A 16,524-nucleotide genomic window follows, 5' to 3' on the forward strand; every position below is an offset into this window, starting at 1 on the left:
GAGAAAATGATTAATATATGTGTGTGTCCTTATATAAATATATATAGATTTATATTTTTTGATAAATGTTATTTTTTTTATAAAGATAAAAAAATGTATAAAAATGGTTACATCGAGAATTTTACCTTAGTTTCTTATTTTTATTGTCTCAATCTCTTCTTTCCGACTATTAGACTAGTTCTAATGATCAAATATACATTGATTTTAATTTACATAATAAAATAATAAATAATTTTTAAATTTTTCAAAAAAATGTAAACTTTATCTATTTTAATAAAAACTTTAAATTTAATAGTTAAATATTTAAAATTTAATATATACTGTGTGTTATTGAATGAAATAATTATACCAAGAATTACTCTTAGAGTTACTTAATCACCATCCATTTATATATAAATGGGTTTATATATATAGTCAATACAAGTATTTTATACATATTTTTAAATATTTTTACACATATTTATAACCATTTTATTATGTTATACAATTCATTAATGTGGTAATAAATAAATTAGATATAAGTAAATATATATTAAACTAACTATTCAATTCCATTTATATATTCTTTAAATTTTAATTTGTTTCTATTATTTTAATGATAAAAAAATAATTTATATAATTTTTAGATATTCATATATATATATATATATATATATATATTGAATTAATGAATTTTTTTTAAAGAAAGTCCCATGCTTTGTAAGTGTTCCATTTCCATGTATACAGATATTTGAAAGGGGATACGAGAAGAGAGTTTTGTTAGCAGTCACAGGCGAATTATAAGAGGGCCACCATTGCATCATAAATGTTGCCACACTGTCATTTTGTGTTGTCCTGCGCCTGCCACACGTTTTCGATAAGTAAACTCTGCGTATATGAAACTGCTAAGTGCTAAACACAAAAGGTATCATCACTGCTAAAAGTGGAAAATGATAAAAAATAAAATAAGCTCACCGCACACAGATTCCTCGAAGTTAACAAGGGAAAGAAGAGAAAAAGTGATGAGCTTAAGCATCGTAAATCTTCGGGCACATAACCATAACATTCTCCTATTCGAATCATTGAAAGTTTCAACTATCAAAACCTATTGGTTGCTCGAGTGATACGATGACTTTTTGTCTCCAGAAGCCGTATTTGAACAAAAGGTACGGTAAAAAAAGGTCTCCCGAATTCATAAAGTTGAATTCAATCAAAAAGAAATTAAATTAAAATGTAAACAATGTCTCTATCATCACATAAAAAATGGGTGCAACTCATAAATTGTAGCAGTCGTGGGGTGTCGGTGAGAGACAAAAACCAGGATGACAAGTTTTCTTTTTCTCCCTTTTACAAACCTTGAAATTAACGTATTTCCTTGACGACTATTGAAACTTCTTAACACATTCATTTCATTGACGTATCCAGAACAGTAGAAACTTCAAAAGCTGTACCAGGAATTCTCTACGGAGAGACACAAGGAAAGTGGAATGGGCCCACAAAGTGACGCTGCTTTGATCTCAACCACCAAATCTCATTTACGAATTAGAATGCACGGTATTATTGACTATTGAAAAGCATTACCTTCCTTTCCAAGACTAAGAATTCGAAACCATTTACCTAATTAGAACCATGTTTTACGTTCTCATTGCACTTTCACCTCAGTATAAATATGTTGTCTCTTGCATCTCGTAACCACAAGAAACAATTAATTAATATCATCTCATAATTCACATCCATCTAATCACAATGCACAAGAGTGGTTCAAGTTCAGCTTTGGGTCCAGGGGGCTTGGACCTAACACAAGCCTTCTTCAAGTCCATCATGAACGCAGCACCTTCCTCTCCCACCAAGCGCCACAACAAGATATCTGTTGTTGGCGCTGGCAACGTGGGAATGGCCATAGCCCAAACCATCCTCACTCAGGATCTCACCGACGAGCTTGCACTCGTCGATGCCATTCCTGAGAAGCTCCGTGGCGAGATGTTGGACCTCCAGCATGCCGCCGCCTTCCTCCCCCGCACCAAAATTCATGCCTCTACGGACTACGCCGTTACGGCGGGCTCCGACCTCTGTATTGTGACTGCCGGAGCCCGTCAGATCAACGGCGAGTCGAGGCTTAACCTCCTACAAAGGAATGTGACCCTTTTTCAGAAAATCATACCTCCTCTGGTTGGTCACTCCCCAGACACCATTCTCCTTATTGTTTCAAATCCGGTGGACGTTCTCAGTTACGTGGCTTGGAAGCTCTCAGGGTTCCCTTCCAACCGCGTCATTGGCTCTGGCACTAACTTGGACTCCTCACGTTTTCGTTTCCTCATTGCTGATCATCTTGATGTCAACGCCCAAGATGTCCAGGTTCATTACTTTTGCACTATCTTATTAATGTGACTTGACTTTTACTATACATAAAACTTGCATGCAATGGTTTGCATTCTTTTTCAGTCAGATTTGGATTCTCACATCAATGATATGAGTTATAAAGAATATATTATCTGTAACTCATACCATTATTATTATTAAGATAAAATTTTGATTGGAAAATGGTACGATTAGCATGATATTGAATGTAAGTTTTTTCCTTTTATTATTCTTACGTAAATTTTTATTTTCTTATGTGAATTTGTAAGTGCAGGCTTTTATAGTGGGGGAACACGGTGACAGCTCGGTGGCCCTGTGGTCTAGCATTAGTGTTGGGGGTGTTCCGGTGCTAAGCTTTTTGGAGAAGCAAGAAATAGCGTATGAGAGGGAAATGTTGGAGAAGATACATAAAGAAGTTATACAAGGTGCTTATGAAGTGATAAGTCTGAAAGGGTACACTTCTTGGGCGATAGGGTACTCGGTGGCAAACTTGGCACGAAGCATTCTTAGGAACCAAAGGAGGGTGCATCCTGTGTCGGTTCTTGCAAAGGGTTTTTATGGCATCGATGGTGGGGAAGTGTTTCTCAGCTTGCCTGCACAACTTGGAAGAGGAGGAGTGTTGGGTGTAACCAATGTGCATTTGACTGAAGAAGAGTCGCAGAGGCTTAGGGATTCGGCAAACACGATACTCGAGGTGCAGAATCAGTTGGCTATTTGAATTTCATTTCAAGCTTCCTATGATGAAGTCAGGTAGATACTCATGTATCAATGTTTGTTGTTAATTATCCTTTTTTACAAGATCTTGTTTGTTCATCTATGTACTAATTAAAAAAAAAAAAAATTAATAAGGAGTGATGTATTTTCTATTTACAATATATAAACTTGTCAACTGTGAAGTGAATTGCTATTTTTCTATCATTTAAATAGAATTGTTGTTAAATTAATTTAACGTTTAATTGTAATTAAATCATTGTTAAATCAATAGAATAGATTTTGACTCGTATGATACACTCCACAAACTTATTATGTGAGTATTTTAAAATTAATTTTTTGTTGTAATGAATATATATATATATATATATATATATATATATATATATATATATATATATGTGTGTGTAAAAAATAATAAAATTTAAATGTATGTTTATTATTATTATTTTAATTAAATATTTCTATTATCAATTAATAAAAAGAATAAAGTTATGTAAAAAAAATTATATTCAAACTGATATTATGAATAAAGAATATATATATATATATATATATATATATATATATATATATATAACATTAAATTAGTAAAATGCAAAGTGCTTGAAAATCATAATTACTTTTAATTCATTCAAAAAATTTGAGTTCCTATCAATAATACATTATAAGTTAAATAGATAAAAAATATTGTTTAAAAATCTATCAATAATTAAAGAAATATGATTTTACGATGCTTAACATATGTTATATTCAATTGAAATGGGTAATTGCTTTTGAATCATAAATTTTAAAATTAAAATAAAGTTATCTGATGACTACAACCCTACTACTTTTCTCTATATAAATATTTGATATATATATATATAGGAGGTTATAATTAATTACATCGCTTTAACTTTTACCAAGTATTATACCGTTTAATAATTTTATATTAAATGTGAATTTTGTAAATCCAACCGTTAGATTAAAAATTCATATTACTTTATATGTGTATATCAAATTTTGTTAAAATTGAACAACAACTTGAAAGTAATCAAAGTATTCATCTTTTAGTATATTTTGAAATGAATATATTACGTCAATTTTATTTTATAAGAATGAAGTATCAAATTATCTTGGATTAATATAAAATTTTGTATATATAATCTAAGAGTAAAGAGCTTTCAATCTAACGGTTAAATTTACAAAATTTACATTTAATATAGAGTTATTAAGCAGTATAATACTTAGTAAAAGTTATATCAATGTTATTATAACCCTTCTTATATATATATATAGATATGAATATATGACTTTTTTTTTATAGTCTGAATGTTAACTTAAATGCCTATTAGTTTAATTAGTTAATTTTTTTTTTATGAAATTTAAGAATTAATTTCTAGAAATATTGAGATTCATTTAAAGAATTATCCTTTCTCAACAAATATTTTTTTTATACAAACTTATCACATGTTCAAAAAAAGTAAGATTATCTATTAATCATATCACACTTTATTGATCTTTGATAATGTATCTGTTAACACGTAAATCTTCTATTATTTTTTAAAATAATGAATCTATTAATCCTTAAGCCTATGTAACTTATTAATAATACACCAATCAACCAATTTAAATCTTTAATAATAAAAAATAAGTCTTTAAATATGTTAACCACTCAAACCAAATTTACATAAAAGTCAAGTCGAACTATAAAAAAAAAAAAAAGAAGAAAAAAAACTTATAATAAACTATTAAGTCGATTTTACTATTTTAGGCTTCAAAATTATAAGGAGATCAAACCACAAAAATAAGCAAGGCCTACTTTAACTTGCCGTATCTAGTATCTAGAATAAAACTTAAGTTTCCATAGATTGCCTAGAGAAACGCATAATGGTGACGTTTTATTTTCTTATCAAATGTTTCTGGTCCAAGTAGAGATTGTGTCCTATATGTATCAAGATGGGCCGCAGCCCAAATATTGACTAGAGATACATTTCAGTGTTGTATTAAAATTTTTTTGAATTATGCAATAATTACAGATAAGACTAACACAGAGTAGTTACCACTCTTAGGTACAATATATAAAATTCACCTTTTATGATAATGGTTATTTTCTATGATAAAATTTAGGTACACTTTTTTAATGTGTAGTTGGTATTATTCTTTAATTAAAACTAGAATTTTATGTCAATAATATAGGTCTTATTAATATATGTTTACACATATTATTAACTTAAAAGTGTAATTTTGATCGGAGAATAATATCATCTGCACTTCAAGAAATACACTTAAATTTTGTCTATTTTGTAACTCTTTTTCTTAAATAAATAAAAAAAAAAAAAAAAAAAAGAGAAAGAAAGTGCTACTCGGTTTCAAGTTTCAACCCCATCCTAAGATATACAATAATTACTATAGCTAAGTTAAGAAAAACGTTTAAATCAATTCTTGTGGCCCGATCATTAAGGTATGGATCTGTACGATCTGGCCCAATTAATGAACAATCCTCGAGACGTTTAAATTTGAGCCGTTAAGGTATAGATCGTAGTTACTCAATTATTAGACCAACCTTAATTATTAGACTTACATTTATAATATGTGTAAGAGACAGTTCATATTGGAGCTGTATCAGTGAGCCCCCAATGAGGTCAACGTGCAGCTCCCTCCATTTATTGCAAATTTATGCACCATTTTGTATGTCCTTTACATTCGCCATTCATTTCAATTTTGTTTGCATGCATAAAGAATAAAAATTTATTGTTAAAAAACAAGCATTTTCAAAGGTATTCCCTCGATGCAGGGAACCAAGTATTCCGCAGGTCATGTTTATGCTGTGATCCATCTCTTTTATCCCACCCACATGCCATTCAAAAGTCTAGTTGGAATATATTTAGCCTTCTTACTCATGTTAAGTGAACTATCAACACATTTACCGATGGAGTTGTAAAATGATTCAAATTGATTTTGATTGGAAACAAATATAATATGACATTTGTTGGTCATCACGTGTCTTTTATGCGGAATAAGGTTAGTAATTAATATATACATTTAAAAAAAAAAATTATTATTCAATGAATTTAAACCTGTTTCTTTAAATAATTTAATTGGAGTCACAAATTGTTTAGTAAATTACTAGTAAGAGAAAAGGTTTAGAAAACCAATTGTTGTAGAACTAATTTTGTTCCCGCCAACGAACGTTATGGTGTAGACTGATTTTGAAAAAACAAGATACAAAATCGTTGTCTCATAGCCAATTTTGTGTGTTTGAGGACGCAGTATCACACTTGAACGTTTACAACTCCCTCAAACAACGACAGACTCTACGAGGTTGTAGGTTTGGTTCTCCTCATTAACTCCCAAACGACTGTCGTTTCTTGTCTCTCACGGGTTATCCAACCGCGACGTCTAGGTTAGTGTCATCAAATCATCCACCGCACGCTCATTGTAACTATCTATACACTCCTCCACCGCCGCAACACCACCTATATACACCTCATTTTTATGTCATATATCAAATCGATTAAGCCATAATCAATTTTTAAATTTCGCATAAATTGTAAAAATCTTATTGTGCTGACTATTTAAACCAGTTGCAAGGATATCATACACTATTTTTGCATTCTAAAATATTTTGCACAGTTCATTTAATAATATGTACAAAATTATAAAGAATATTTGCAAATAATAATATTTAGGAAATTATAAAAAAAATATTTTTGCTAATATTATTAGAACTCTAGTGTAAATAAAATTATTCATTGATTAGATTCAGACAGATTAATTAATATATAAATGAAAAGAATTTATCATTTAATATTTTAATTAAAATTTTGAATAATATATAATATCTAACTCATTTATTTGATTTAGTGGATGTTTTGAAAAAGTAAAACTCCACCAATAATATTGCTACTTGAAAATTGAGTCCAACTATGATTCAAAACTCATCTCTTTAGATATCCATTTCATATAGTGTTTTGTTGAGGTGAGATAGTATTAAAAAAAATGAACTCAGACATATGGGTATCTTGAAACTTAAGGGATTCCAAGACGAATATAAAATAATGCGTAGAGGGTTAGATAGGGTTCATTGGATCTTCATTTTATTCTTATGGAAGGCCCCCCACCCTAGATGAGGACTCCCCACATGTTCAGAATACTGCCACATGTTTCCGGTATCAGTATACCAGTGCAAAAATTGAATTTAAAATCGAAATTTTAAAATTGGTTATAAAATAATCGATTTTAAAAGTGATGTAGTAATAATTTTATAAATAATATGAGCACTTTTAAGATCGGTTATTTTATGACCGATTTTAAAAGTGCTACTTTTAAAATTAGTTATTTAAGAACCGATTATTTCAGAACCGATTTTGTATATAATATACAAAATCGGTTATTAAATAACCGATTTTAAAAGTATCGTCAGAAACTTTTTATATTACCCTTCATTCTTATTCTCTTTAATCTTTTCCTTCATTCCTTTTTTTACTCTCTCGCGCTCTCATTTTCTGAAGTCTCTAATAAGGTAAATTTCGGTCGTTTTTGTTTTTGTTTTCGTCTTCTCATGCTCTTCTTGTATCTCTTTTCGTTTTCTCATTCTCTTGTCTCTATTTTCGTTATAGGTTCTTTTTGATAAATTTTGAATCTGGAACGGCTCGTTTTGCTGCAAGCAGAACGGACCATTCTGATGTCTGTTCTAGATTGGTTAACCTTATGTCAAACTATGCTAGAACGGCCCATTCCACACTATTTTTTAGGCCTTTTTAACAACTTAGAACGGCCTGTCTGAATCAGGACTTTTAAGATCGGTTATAAAATAATTGATCTTAAAAGTTAATTTTTAAAATCGGTTATTTAACTAATTTTAAAATTAACTTTTTAAAAATTAATTACGAAACTAATTTTAAAAGTTAAAAATAATTAATTTTAAAAGCCTATTATTTTCTTATTCTGCAAAATTTTCCACTTTTCCGTTCACCCCACGCCACCTTTATCTGCATCTCTATATCTGTCTCCACTTTGTTCACAAATCTCCATTAAACCAATTATTCATATATGCTATGGATGTGACAATTAATAATTAAAGGTCAAATTATTATAATTTTTTTTTTTTTTTTTTTATGTTTTTCCTCTATCAATAGAATGCCGCCAATGTTTATCCTTTTTCAATATCTCGTAATAAAGTATTATAATACATTTCAACGCTTAACTAGCTAACTATATCCAAAACCACGATAAGCACGTCTTCAACCACAGCACATAACATAACAAGATAGCAACATGAGGAACTTGTAAGGTAGACACATTAATCACGCTCATCACAAAATATATACCATCATATTATCCCACTCCAGTCTCCAGATACTAGTATATACTACTATATATAAACGTACAATTAATAAGAATCAATTATTACTAATAAATTAATATCGAATCATATACTTTATGATTACTGGAAGTCAACTTTTTTATTATTGAAACTTCCTAATTAATATAGTCGGTTATATCGATATTTTTATAATCTTTTTTTTTATTTTTTTTTTAAAAATAGATATGAACGACCAGTATTCAAATGAAAATACATTTCATTTCTTCTTCATCTCGGAACTATTAACTTTTTGTGAGCGTGGAAATTTTGTGTGGAGATGGATTTTAATTAAGCACCTGAACTTAAAAATAAAATATTCGATTCTTGTGAAGAAAATGTTTTGTACACAAACGAATCCCGTGTGTTAAAGAATCTTCACAAGTTCACATAGCCTAATGTGCCGGGCCTCAAAGAAAGAAGAAAAAGTATATATTTTGACGTAGTAAATATAAGTAGTACCTGTTTCTCCATACATACATACTGAACTAGGGACTGTGAAATTTGTTTTTAGTGTAACTATGTAAAGCAACTCTTCATATAATATTATTTGTGAGATTTGTTAAATATATACTCTCAGCTCAGTAAGTTTTAAAAAAAGAGGTGGCCAATTGTAATAAGATAACAAACCTATATACTTTTACTGAACCTGTACTTTCATGCGCTGGATTAAATTTTACACCAATTAAGTAATTAATGATAATATCAACTGCAAAAAAAAAATAGTGTTAATGAGAAATGACTAATAATATATATATATATACTCTATAAAATCATTTGAATGGCTAACTCATAAGAGAACTCACATTATTTGGAGCAATATGAAATCACAAACTCGGGATTTCAATAAAAAGGACAAATGAAAATTCGTGGTTTCCTTTCTGAATTTGATAGAGTAACTTTGTTACGGGTAAAATAATTAATTTTTCAAAATAATTATAAATATTTAATAAAATACATTAATATTTATCAATTGATATTGTCTTAATGACAATTTAATACTAATAAATTTGGAGGAATACATTTAAACTTGATACATTAATATCGTATATATGCATTTTTTATATATACATTTACAAAAAAAAATTAGTTACTATCGATTTAATATTAGATTAATCTATGTTGTAATTGTCAAAAATTAAACTCTTAATATAATTTTTCTTTTATAATATAATACATATTATAAGAAAATTGTTATATGTAATCTAATACGTATTATTAAAAAGTATTTTTATCTACACACCAAATATAATATATATTATATTATTAATAAATATTAGCGATACATAAAATATATTGTTAAATCATATTTAAAATCAATACTTTTTGTATTTATAATAATATTTTTTGTATATCATTATAATAACATTTTTTTTTATAATTGTACATCATAATAATAGATAATTTTATTAGAATAAAAGGTTAATATATAAGTGTGCGTGTGTGTATCCTATTACTTATATTATGGTTTTCAATAACTTATTTGATGGCTTATTGTTTCGTCACTTTAAGTATATTAGTTGTACTAAGCAATATCACCCTTAATTAGAAAAACATATCATAACTTTAATGATAATAATAATATTATTAATTTTTATTTTGTGTCTATAGACATATATTCAGTTAAATTGAAAATTTAATTAAAAACACGTTGATTATGTTAAAAAGATGAAAATTATTTAAAATTTAAATTTTTAATGAAATATATTTTAACATTTTAACATTATATTTGTACTGATACGCAGTAGACAACCCCTTAGTTAGAAAAATAGATAAGTTGATGACAACGTTAACTTTTTTTTTCTTCTTATTATTATTAATTTCCCTACCAACTAAAACTCATCCGGCTCGTGGTTGTGTGGATGGGTTTTCTCTCTCTCTCTCTTCCATTATGTGCTTTTCTTCAACTTTTGTTATTGTTTATAACTATAATTATGTTAATTTCTAAGAGACGAGGAAACAAGTTGCGTACATAATTTGATGCTAGCTCCTTATTAAATTGCTATTATTGATCCACGTGTTACGTTGTCCATGTAATGGATCTTTTGAACAACACGAAAAGCCGATTTATGGACTTCCTAAAAGAGCCATCTTTTGACTCTGAAAATCATTAATTATTAATTAAGAATTTAAAATACTATTAAGTTCTTGCACCGAATCATAATTTTGAGAGAGAAGAGAGGTTTGAACGTCTTTGTGAAATTAAGGGAACAAATCTGACGTATTAATGTTACTTTTTTCCGTATGTATTAATGGTATTAATTTATTAGTATATAAATATATTTGCTTAATGTAGAGTTTGACTAAAGTCATTAGATGTTAAATTAACTAAAATTTAAAAATGGAATTAAGCTCAAGATGGATTATGTCATTCGCCGTCCAATGAAGTGTTTTCGTCATTCTTCTTGTTTGCCAAAACTCGATTTCATTAAAGGTTTTTAATTTCTTTTATTTTTCTACAATAGAATAATAATACATTAGCACCAATCCATATCAACCACATATGTTTTATTATTGAGAATAAAATCGTGGTTAATATTGATCCTCGTGTCCAAATCTGAAAGTTTGTCACACTGTTTTCTCTTGTAAAACTAAATAAATTAATTAGTGGAGCAAGAGGAAAAAAACTCTTTGATTGCCGATGTATATATATTTTCCAAAATAAAAGTATCATTTAATTATAAGACGAAAAATATATAGTTAAAGTAGAAAAGAATAGTAATTTACATAAGAAAAGACAACAATCAACAATGATGCATAATAAGAGAATTTTGTTATCACGAGAGTGTTTAAGATCAATTTTTTAAAAAATAAAAAATAAAAATAAAAAACTTGTTTCAACGCAACTAGTGTCAGGGCTAATGCCGTGTACCGGACCCAGATTCAAGGATTCATAGCATTTTTGTTTTTTGATATATTGATTTATAGCCTATTTCTTATTATAAAACTTAAATCACTGTATATATTAAAAAGATATATTCTAATATTTACGATTATAAAAAAAAAAAATAGAACGGGCAAAAAGAGAAGGAGGGTGCACTATATCGTGGTCAGGATTCCAGTATTCTAACAAAATTAATTTTAAACAATTGATATAAGTAAAATAAATATATTTGTTTTAATTGTAAAATGTATATCAATAAAAAATTTGTAATAAAATAATCAGGCTGTTTTTTTTGAGACTCGACAGAAGTAAAAGATGAAAGAGAAAGGGTGGATTGAAGAAACTCGTGAAAGTTAATTATAACATCAGAATAATTGATGATAAAACAACGAGGTGCTTTGTCACCATCAATGTGCTCATGAAAGTTATAGCATTGAGCTTTTTAATGCACAAATATACTATATACTTTGGAGCAGGGTCTAAGCTCAAGTTCAATTACACAAATACATACGAAATGTCAAGGTATCGTAACAAAAAAAATAAAATTGTTTAGGTGAGCATGAGTTCAGCAAAATCTAAGAATCCCGATTGTCAATATAATTTGTGTTTAACTAATAAAAGTAATATGGATTAACAATAACTCAATTAATTAACAACATCTTTTGATGTTAGAAGTGAATAAATTTCATCTCTTATATCTACTATTTTTATGTATAAAAAATTTAACTGATAAATCTCAAACTCAACTAATACAATATTGAACTTCATCGACGTACAAATTGAAATTAAATAAGTACATAATAACTAATATTTACTCAATTTATTATTAACATACATTTACTTAATCAATTTTTACGTACTATTTTTCCATTGTATTTTATTTGACATTAAATATACAGTTGTAATTAATATTTGAAGAGATTAACTTGAAAAGTGAGTTAATTTTTACTAGCTTAAAGTTAATAAGAATATATGTATTATATATACATTTTAAGCCCACAATGGGTGAAAAGGTAAGATTTAGGGCCTAATTTTGTGAAGGGAATTTTACCCCCACATCACATGTGAGAATAGTCTAAAGCGTGGGGATATATAGGCATGCAGGTTTTTGGAAAGAGGGGGTCGGAAGTGTAGCAATAACAATAGTGAATGTATATTCCTCATGCATGTGACATGGTACACAAAAGAAGACTGGGGGAGAAGTTGAGAGGGAAAATACTGTTAGTGGAGGAGAATATGGATAGTTGGGTGTGGGATTGTAAGTGGAGGAGAAGGTTGTTTAAATCAGAAACAATCCATTGGCCAAATCTGCAGCAATTATTATTGAATGTTAAAATGCCAAATGCAAAGAAAGATAGTTGGGTGTGGCTTGTCGGAAGCTCAGGGTTATTTTTAGTAAATTTTGCATATAAAACAATGTACATAATGCAAAATTTGGAAGTTGTGTGGATAAAATAGCCTCAAAAGTATGGAAAATGAAAGTAACCTCTAAGGTTGCGATTTTGGTTTGGAGGGTACTCAATAATGGGTTGCTAACACCAAACAACCTCAGAAGGAATGTAATTTTTGAGGGTTAAAGACTGTATCTGTCCACTATGTCATATATACAAAAGAAGAAACAATTGCACTTTTTTTTTTTTTTTTTTTCACGTGCAAGGAGGCTGACTTAGTGTGGAAGGAATGCTATCAATGGGTATCTGTAGCAACTGTTTTACTAGAAAGTCCAAATCAACATGTGACAAGTTGTTCAGTCACAAAGAATATTTGGGGACATAGAAACAATTACATTTTTAGAGGTGCTGAGTTTGATAGGCAAAAATTGAAACAAGATATCATGTTCACTACTTAATCTTGACTCAATTTAAGAAAAAACCAGTTTTAACATAATTTTAACACAAACAGTATAAGTATATATATATATAATCTAATTTCACAACTATTAGTTAAGACTTAAGAATTTAAATAACATCGTAAATTAACAAATATCATATCTATATATAATTAAGATATTTTAACTTTAAAATTATATTGTTTAGATAGAAAAATGTATAAATAATTTTGATAAAAACATCTTTAAAATATGCTTAAAATGGATGCGTATAGTTTTAAGAAATTTGAACTTAAAATTAAAATATAAAGAAGTTATGAACGACTAATATATAATATAATTATTTATAAGAGAGTAGACTTTTCATATCAACGTAGTTGGTCACATGTCATTTTAAAAAAAAAAAATTGATATATTAGACAAGTTATTGAAGACTTTTTTTTTTTAATATACTGTTTTTTTATTTTATTTATTTAAATAACCCAAAGTGATAAATATTTACCTAAATATACCACTTGATTTTTTAGGTGAGAAATCGGTTACTGGGTAACCGATTTCTCAAAGGAATTTTTCCAAAATTTTGAAAAATCCCTTTGAAATTTCTCAAAGGCCCTTTTTTTTTTTTCGTTTTCTGTTTTTTTTTTTTTTTAAGTTTTTTTTTTCAGATTTATAATTTCTTTTTAGTTTTTCAGTTTAAAATATATAGATTTTTAAAAAAATTATAATGAAATTTTAAATAATTAATTTAATTATAAAGAAGAAATGTCCTTATCGTCAAGGGAGTTCAAGTCACCAAGCTTAAAATGTCATCAAACCTTCCAAATATTATATTTTGTTTACCATCATTTTAAATAAAAATTGTCTTTTTTTTATTAATTTAAATTCATATTTATTTCATTTATTTATTTAATAATTATTTTATTATTTATTCTTATTCTAAAAACTTAACTAAATTATTTTATTTACAATTAATACAAAATTTTAAAATAACTTAAAATTTAAAACTGAAAACTAAATAGAATTTTTAATACGAAACAAAACTCATACATTCCACGATTAAAGGACAAACTTTTAATACGAAACAAAACTCATATTGGCAAAAGAATTTTTAAAAAAATTGAAGAAAAAGAAAGAGGGTAAATAATAATAAATAGAAAAAATATACAGAAAGAATAAGAAGAAGACTACAATAGTAAGAGTTGTAAAACACAGACCACATAATGATTAGAGGAGTAAAATCAGAAGACAAGATGAAGAAATTTTTTTTTGAAAGGAAGACAAAAGAATGGAGAAGAAGCCATGGAAAGCCATGAAAACAAAAAATTCATACCTCATAAGCCTTCAAGTGTGAAAAGTTGAAGGTATTACCGAGAGAGTGACAAGAAACGGAAAAGGTGTGAAGAATAAAAAACAAAATGAAAAACCATGCAGCAGTTATGGAAGTAAAAAAAAAAAAAAAACCACTCATACCCTCAAGAGAAATTTTTTTTAAAAATAAATAAATAAACATTATTTTAACAGTATATTTATTTTTATTCTAAAAACTTAACTATATTATTTTATTTACAATTAATAAAAAAATTTAAAATAACTTAAAAATTTAACTAAATTATTCTATTTAAAATTAATTTTATTTAATTTTATTCTTTAAATTTAATTTTAAATACATTTTTATAATCTAAATTTAAAATAATAACTAAATTAATTATTTACAATTTCATTATAATTTTTTTAAAATCTATATATTTTAAACTGAAAAACTAAAAAGAAATTATAAATCTGGAAAAAAAAAACTTAAAAAAAAAAAAAAACAGAAAACGAAAAAAAAAAAAAAAAAAAGGCCTTTGAGAAATCGGTTACTGGGTAACCGATTTCTCAAAGGGATTTTTCAAAATTTTGGAAAAATCCCTATGGGAAATCGGTTACCCAGTAACCGATTTCTCACATAAAAAAAACAAGTGGTATATTTAGGTAAATATTTATCACTTTGGGTTATTTAAATAAATAAATAAATAAAACAGTATATTAAAAAAAAAAAGTCGTTATTGAACCAATATAACATTATCATAAAAAATTAAATAATCATATAATAAACGATATATTTCATCACAAAAATCATTAAAAATGTTTTATTTATACACTAGTGGATAAAAGATATTACATGTCTTTTTTTTTTTTTTAATATATACATATGTTAGTAGGGGTAGTGTGTGACCATTAAGAAATTCAAAGAAATAGACTTTTTTTATTTATATTAATTAATTATTATTATATAATATTTCTTAAAAAGTTAAAATCGTCTAAAATAATGTATACATAAAAATAAGGAATCTTCTTTTTTAAAAATAATATAGGGAAAGAGGCTAACCGTATCTTCATACTTTTCATATAAAAAAGGAAAAATAAAAAAGAAGAATAAAAAATTAAAATTGCAATTATGTAGATGTAGAAGTTGAAATGAGAAAAATAATAGTTTTACCTCTAGTTTAACCGTTGCCTTTAGAATTTTATTATATATATATATATATATATATATATATATTATTTTATCCTTTAAGTGAAAAACATAATTGAAAGAGAATACAAAATTATAGTATAATTGAAAGACAAAATTGTCTAATGAAATGTGAATAGCAAAAAATATGTCCTCTTTATTAATTTTATATTATTAATTTTATAGATTGAATATCTTTTATAACTCTTTACATCAAGCTTTTTAAGATAGAAAAGAGAGAGAGAGAAACGGAGAGGCATTTTTGACATTTTTTTTATTTTAAAAATGCATGTATGAAGTCAAATATAAAAGTAAAATTGTAAATAATTGGAGTGATATTATCTGTTTCTCATATATATGCAAGTAGCGAAATACATATAAAAAATTAATAATATTAATAGTTCAAATTTTAATTAAATTGAATTGTAAAAAACTTGTAGGTGCATGTCTTCAGATTCAGTTTCTTTAAATATTTAGACAAAAAAAATTCCTTTTGAATAAAATGCAAAAACATGTTTTTTTTAGTAGAAAAAATATTTTCTTCAATTTATTTTATTTTAAATTTAATATTAAATTCACACTAAACTAAATCTATTTTTTATGGTTTAGGGTTTAGTAGAAAAAGGAAATTCTGTTTTTTAGTAGAAAAAAATATTTTCTTCAATTTATGTTTTTATTTTATTTGACTTTTTGAATTTTTAATTTATTTTTGTATGACTTTAAAAAAGATTATTTTGAATTTAGTAATTAAGAAAATCTAACAACCAACTAACTCATGCGTAAAATTATTCAAAATGACATTTATGAAGAATACAACCTTCAACTTTTGATGTACGTAGAAAGTTTTTGATGAAGACAATTCAAAGGGTAGAATTTCTACCCCTAATTAATTAGAAACATTTGAATTAATCCTAAATTTATTT

The 16,524-nt window shown here is 26.8% G+C and overlaps 1 protein-coding gene across 1 annotated transcript; it reads left to right on the forward strand.

The window, feature by feature from the left end:
• Positions 1–1,663: 1,663 nt before the first annotated feature.
• Positions 1,664–3,238, forward strand: LOC109801439 (L-lactate dehydrogenase A). The gene is made up of 2 exons (XM_020362506.3): positions 1,664–2,334; positions 2,612–3,238. Exons 1-2 carry the CDS (start codon positions 1,726–1,728, stop codon positions 3,053–3,055), a joined length of 1,053 nt encoding a protein of 350 aa, XP_020218095.1. The 5' UTR covers positions 1,664–1,725; the 3' UTR covers positions 3,056–3,238.
• The last annotated feature ends 13,286 nt before the right edge of the window (positions 3,239–16,524 follow it).

The sequence above is a fragment of the Cajanus cajan genome, chromosome 11, assembly GCF_000230855.2.
Source record: "Cajanus cajan strain Asha chromosome 11, NIPB_CcT2T_4, whole genome shotgun sequence".
NCBI classification, from domain to species: domain Eukaryota; kingdom Viridiplantae; phylum Streptophyta; class Magnoliopsida; order Fabales; family Fabaceae; genus Cajanus; species Cajanus cajan.

Excerpts from the sequence above, each read along its gene's own strand:
- LOC109801439 (XM_020362506.3), top strand. The coding sequence starts at position 1,726 with ATGCACAAGAGTGGTTCAAGTTCAGCTTTGGGTCCAGGGGGCTTGGAC. Across the intron at positions 2,335-2,611 it reads TCAACGCCCAAGATGTCCAG|GCTTTTATAGTGGGGGAACA; the intron begins GTTCATTACTTT and ends TTGTAAGTGCAG.